Source organism: Vicia villosa, unplaced genomic scaffold (genome assembly GCF_029867415.1).
Source record: "Vicia villosa cultivar HV-30 ecotype Madison, WI unplaced genomic scaffold, Vvil1.0 ctg.001792F_1_1, whole genome shotgun sequence".
NCBI classification, from domain to species: domain Eukaryota; kingdom Viridiplantae; phylum Streptophyta; class Magnoliopsida; order Fabales; family Fabaceae; genus Vicia; species Vicia villosa.
Window position 1 is genome coordinate 115,728 of NW_026705729.1, and position 6,736 is coordinate 122,463.

Below are 6,736 nucleotides of genomic sequence, written 5' to 3' on the forward strand. Positions count from 1 at the left end.
ATTAAGAATCTTCTAAAATTGGCACCTATAGAAGCAGTGGAGGGAGATAATATTCTCTGATGTATACAGCATTTAGTAGGGAAGAAATAATTTTTATTTAGAGAACAATTGAAACACTTTTGTTTGAATAAATGGAAAACGTGTTTCTTTCTGGAGTAAGCTACCACATACTCTAGAGAGTATTAGAGAAGCAACTTAGTATTAGTCAACACAATTTATCTTTAAAGATAGATTGGATTTGGATTTTTCAAAAGAAATTTCATTGGATTGTTAATGCGTATTGTTCATCCAATCTATCCATTTGGCAACACCTAGTTTAAATTGTCGAGAATGATCTAATGGGGAAAGAAGTAGGGATTCTGACTTTGAGAATATATATATTTACTAGAAAGTATAGCAATTCAATTGAGGAAGTATAAACGAAGCATAATACAAAATAAAACTGGAGCATCTAGCAACCTAAAACAAAATTAAAAAAAGCCGCACCACCACCTCAGCTTGTTCTAACCAACCAACGCAGTAATATAGTATGAACAAATGGTACCAGAAGTACTATCAATTTCCAAAATACAACCTCAAAGAAATTAATGGTGTTTCTTTTTGTTGGCTTTGTGATGTGACAGATTTGTCTCCAAAAGCTGATATTCTCAATTGACGCATGCCATGGATAAAAGTCCGGCAACCAACTAAAACACCCAATTCATTGAAGCTCCTTTATCTACTACAACCTCAAGATATCGGATGCCGCCTCCTGCAAATTTTGAAGCCAAGAATCTTAGGACTAGGAATACAAGAAAAAAACTATATTTTCAATTAATACACAAGCTCAATCATATTCTAGCTTAAAATAGATGATGCGACACAACACACATTTAGATTGATAGCAGATCTCCTTTATCCATATCAGATCTCAGTCTCAATGGTGTACAGAATGTTTAGTCATAAGTTTAATACAAAAGTGACAGCATTAATCAAGTATCACACCAGCTTCATTCATTCATTGAAGATGATAAACCAGTCAGAAACCGAAAACATGTAAATACATTTAGGTGATTTTATGGCCAGTTTAACCTAGAGAGTCAATTTTAATTAAGATAACTAATCAAATGCTAGACTGATATAAGTTTTCTGAAATTACCTCTTTGGTCGGCTTCGTTCTTCTTCAAAATCCATCACTCCACCAGATTCAGAGCAGATCTCCTCCTCATGCCCTCGGAAGTCGATGTCGGCCTGCTCACAGTGTGTAACTTCTGCCACAATGTAAGTAAGACACATCGACCAATATATCCCAATTATAAAGAACAACAGATATTTCAGATCACAAAGGATAGCCTTGAAGTTGAAGGCGACATAAAGCACAACTATGAAGGGCTAAAAACTTGATCAAATGTTATTTTGATTAGTAAAGAACAAGGGGAGCTGTTTCTGCAGCAGATTTGCCATCATAACATTAATATAGCGATATTCAGACTTCCTATCCTTGTCTTTATAGTATAAATACTACAACAGTCATTTTTTACCTACAACTTTTCTGCTATAAATTTGTTTTATTTCTTTCATGAGGATGCATGATTTTTTATATAAATGTTTTTCAGTAGCAAACTTCCTCATCCCTTCTAACCAGAAGGGAAGTTGTTGACTAGAAGAGAAGTCGTTGGGTTTCAAGGAATGCCCAGCTAAATCAAACTAACATCAAATCATGTGATGGCTTATGTAGAACATGTCATTGGGAAAGATACAAGTCTAGACCAAGAATTCTATTAAGTCAAATTAAATTGTCTGTTTGCATAATACATTCATATTACATTGGCAAGAGAATTCCAGCTTGCGTAATATATCCACCAAATAGTCGAGCAACATTCACAAAACACATACAGATAAACAAAAAGATAAACAAAATTCCAACATATTTAGTATAAACCATTCATTTTAAACAAAACCATTTTGCTTTAGCCAAAAGCACAGAATAGGGTAAGGATATCAATTCTAGAATAGAGAGCAACATAAATGAGAAATTGCGTACAAAATATCAAACATACAAGAAAGCTTTTCTCATCAATATTTAAGAATAAATATTCAGACAAAGAAATGCTGTAAAAATAAATCCAACCGACCTTGAAAAGGGACTTCTTTACTTCTTCAACCTTCTCTTCCACATCCTTCCGGTGCTTCTTGTCATTTTCACTCATTGAATCAGCCCATTTAATCTTATCTTGAATTGAAACAAGCATATTTTCTGATGTAGATAACCTGTGTTTCCCAGTCAAGAATTAAATTTTAGTGGAAAGTGGTCATAGTCCAAAATCAGATCTTTTTTCCAGGTAAGGGATATTGGTTTGGTGATAATGACAAAAGTACAAGTCACACAGGACCCTATTTGAAAAGAAATAGATTACCAGTTGGAGAGAGTTTGGATCATATTCCCCAGTTGACCAGGCCTCAAGTCCCTACCTGCGGCAAATTGGACCTGAAATCACCCTCAATGATCAAAGAAATTCCTAACAGATGTAGTTTAATTTTACAACAACCAGGAAAAAAATGATATAGAGCTAGGACCTCAAAGCATCGCCGCAACTGATCCAGCTTTCCTCGGACTATTCCCTGATAATAGCAAGAAAAGTTAGATATAATAGCAAGAAAAGTTAGAAAGATGTCTTCCAATATAAGTTTCCAAGTTAATTAATACTTCAATAATGTGACAGTGCAACATCTTTAGGAGAAAGACAAGATAAAAATAAGAATCCAAAAAAAAAAAAAACCAACGAAAACAAACATCAAAAGGAAACAATCAAAACGTAATTTGTCATAAATTGATAAATGAAGATTAACAAATTTACAGGGGGTTTAATAAATAACAAATGATTATATTATAGCATGCAATATCTCTATACACTAGCAGTATTAAACAGAGGCCAATAACATAAAAATTACAGTATTGCATCTCAATCCCTTTTAAGTAACTGTACTCTATGAATGTATGGTTTAAATGTTCGAAAGAAAATAGTTTAGAAGTGCATTTCAAGATTATGTTGTATGCTACAAGTTTTGAACAGTTACTGCTATCAGCTATAAACAGACCTGGAATCTGTTGTAACTTGTAACTGATTCACACTTGCACATCTGTATGTATATACTAGAGCATACTACAGTGGGAGAATGCTAGGTTCTTGTTAGTGATTGGTGGTAAATGGGTGAGTTTATCTAGTTAGGATGCGAGTGCAGTAGTAACTATCTAGCATTGTAATCAATAAGGATGGAGTTTGAATCACATCGGAGAATGTGAGATCCAGCGCCTACCCCCTCCCGAATAATTAAATAATCTTCCCCATTTTTTTGAAAAGGAAGTTTTGGGGTGAGAAAGTTAGAAGAAATCATGTATGTTACTTATGAATAAGAGAGGTTGACAATTATGGAGCACTATCTTGTCATTTGAGAGTATTTTGAAGCTTGGGGAATGTCTAGTTCAGTGCCTCCCGCCCTTCCCATATTTAATATTCCTCCTTCCCCATTTTCTTAAAAAAATAAGTTAGGCAATATGAATAAGAGGGGTTGAGAGGGAGGCGTATCTAGAATGTATTGAGGGCGGTATTGTCAAATCGCAGATCGTAGGAAATAACGGTTTTTTCTAATTCCGCTAAGCGATAGTGTTATAGCTGCTATTTGGCTATACATTATACTAAATCGGGTAACATGAAACAATAGTGGTTTGTTAAAATTCAGCTACAGTATACCACTATTTAAAAAGACTTGTTGAGACCTCTGGCAAAGAGATTTTCAAAGCTCTGCAGATCACATCTCTAATTCATAACATAAAAGTCATACAAAAGACATAAATGTCATAAACAACTAAATAATTCTAAAAGAGCAAATCATAACATCAAATTTTATGCATAGTCATAATTCATGAGTAACCCAGGTCTTAAACAAAATATGGGTGTAGAGTCATAACTACTTAGGGTTACTGTCTCGCAGCATGTAAGGATCACACCAGCGGGTTAGTGCCTCGTATGAGAAGGAAAGGCTATGAGAAGGAAAGGCTCGCGCACTATGGAAAGGCAGCAGAGCATTTAAGAGAAAGAAACAACAGAAATATGTATATGGGAGGGAGTGCAATCTGTTTGTGTATAAGGACAATTTTCACTAAGATGATTTCTCGATCTGCCCCCCTCGTGCTACCAGAAGCACACTTTCGGTAGTATATCTTATCTAAAATACACTACAGAGATTAATCTGTGTATTGGGTTAGAAACTAATCTCCACAGCCTTAAATGAGTATAAAATGTTTTTTTTAGGCTTAGGACTTTTTATCCCAATTATCATTTTTAAGCAACCAGACCCACGAACCCATAGTTTCATGAACACACAGACACTCAACATACATGCACAATTCAACTATTTCCACGGCTCTGTGCTGCAATCATAATCACCCCCATCAATTTGACTACCATGAATAGCAGTCATTTTAACGGCTCTTGCGTGCTCAACAGCAAACCACTCCGCCATTATGCCATTATAGCATGATATTGACAACATAGTTAACAAAAACAACAATGATCGTAGTAAAAATAAAGATATCGTTGAGCATTCAATTAATAATCCCACATTTGAGCAGTAAAAACTCTTCCAAAAGGAAATGGTTCTTACCGCATACATGCATTCATTAATTAGAAAATCTTCAAGCTCGCGAACATTTGTCACATCTAGCTCCTGCATCAATTGGTCATAGGGTAATACCTGAAAAACAGTTGAAATTGTAAATATAAATTGTAAAATCATATCAGTGACAATTCAAATAAAAGAAACATAGAATGTTAATCAATCAAATTATTTTCTAAATAATTACATTGGAGATGAAAATGCAATTTAAAATGATGAATGAGATGAAACAGTTCTATACAAAATTAAAAACATATTCAATGGAAGATTTAGTTTCCTTTTCCGCTATGATAGTAAAAGACATTTGATCAGAGAAAACTGGGGGGAAAATATGTTCTAGAAAACAGAAATTGAAACCCTCAAACAACCCTGAGCAAAATACCACAAAGACCATGAACAGAACCCGACCATAAAGTGTAGCCAACAGCTTTGGATTGATAGGCAATACCTTGTATGTCTCAGCGAGTGTAAGAACTGTAAGCTGCTTAAGCTTTAGGATCTGATCGGGTGCCAATTGTGGAAGACGGTCAGCATTACCTATAAGCCATTCAAACTTTTTAATGAACACCAATATATTATTTGCATTTCCACATAAATGGTAAAAGAAATAGGAAATCATGAATAAAGATAACTGTACAAATCTCACTACTGATATTTGCAAAGCATAAAATAAATTTTGGTAAATTATTTCATTTAAAAAAACACACGGAGTGATCTTCAAAATAGTGGGACATGAATTTAAGCAATTCCAAATGGAAAAACATGCTCCTATGCTAGTATGCATACAAAAGTCTGCATGTGCAGTAAGTCTGACATACTAACCATACCTTTCTTATGAAATTAGTATGAACATAGTTACCTAATTATTAATTATACATCCCCCTGCTATGGCAATCTATACAAAAGTTACAACTTAATATCTCAAGACATTAATATCAAGACATCAAATTAATAATAAATTAGAAAATAAAGGACAATATCTACAAAATTTGTTTGAGATAAACACACCGAGATAACGATAAACAGAAAGATCAATCAATGTACTTACTCTTGTAGTCACTCCATATTCCATGTGCAAACAGCCTAAGCATATCAAGGTATGACTTATTATCAGTTGCTTCAAGCTGCAAAAAAATCAAAATCAACAAAAAATCAGAATCAACAATCACACCGGTCAGCATTAGTTGCAAATTTACAACAACAACAACAACCAAGCTTAATCTCACTAACTGGGATCGTCTACATGATCAACTATCACCATAATATTCTACCCAGAACCATGCTTCTACCCAAATCATCATTTGTTGCAAATATATTGACAAAAAAATATAGTCCTCAAGTTACTTATTAGTTTCAATATAATGCACAATAAAGTATATTATGAACAAATCATTCTAAATAAAAATAAACAACAAAAATAATGAAGGGCGAAGAGAAATTGTGTAAAGGAAACCTGAAGAACATTGGGGAGAGCGAGAATCTCCGAGAAGGCAAAGAGCAACGGGTGAGAAGTTGCATCAACAATGACGGAAGAGAGAGCGGGAGCGTTTGAAGCAGCAGAGGCTTGCTTGACGAAGTGATCGATGAGATCCGATTGCCGTTGTTCGATGTCCATCGTCGAGAATGATGAACGAGGAACTAGGGTTTTCGAGAGGAAAATCAATTCGATTGAAGTGAAATCCGAAAGGGTTTTTGAGTTAGGGTTTCACTTTCGGTTGAGAATTTTAAGCACTCTTTGATACAAAAATTTGTTTTTGGTAGTGAGAGGAGAGCTTTGTATTCAACAAATGATGAAGTGTCAAGACTTACTTTTCTATATGATCTTCTATATATTATTCTAATAATTATAAATTATAAATTATTCTAAATATATTTAAAAAATTAAAGTTTTGTGAAAGATACAATTTTTTATAGATTAATTTATTAATTAAAAATAAATAATTTATTCAAAAATATATAACATCTACGTTAAAAAAAATCTTTTTAAGATCTTTTAGATCTTCTATTATAAGTATATATTAAAATAGACTCCCAAAATATTTGACAACTCATTGCTTTATGTGTCATGTAAATTATTTTT

At 33.7% G+C, this 6,736-nt stretch overlaps 1 protein-coding gene across 3 annotated transcripts; it reads right to left on the reverse strand.

Moving 5' to 3' along the window:
• Positions 1-351: 351 nt before the first annotated feature.
• Positions 352-6,448, reverse strand: LOC131636591 (COP9 signalosome complex subunit 7-like). Of its 3 annotated transcripts, none has more exons than XM_058907201.1 (9): positions 6,110-6,448; positions 5,705-5,780; positions 5,105-5,193; positions 4,645-4,734; positions 2,557-2,601; positions 2,397-2,467; positions 2,115-2,250; positions 1,139-1,230; positions 352-751 (listed from the first exon to the last, which is right to left on the reverse strand). In XM_058907201.1, the coding sequence occupies exons 1-9, from the start codon at positions 6,269-6,271 to the stop codon at positions 730-732; spliced, it is 783 nt and encodes a 260-aa protein (XP_058763184.1). In that variant the 5' UTR covers positions 6,272-6,448; the 3' UTR covers positions 352-729. The 3 variants fall into 3 exon arrangements, with proteins under 3 accessions (XP_058763184.1, XP_058763186.1, XP_058763185.1); XM_058907203.1 differs by having other exon boundaries at positions 1,139-1,247; XM_058907202.1 differs by having other exon boundaries at positions 1,139-1,250.
• Positions 6,449-6,736: the final 288 nt, after the last annotated feature.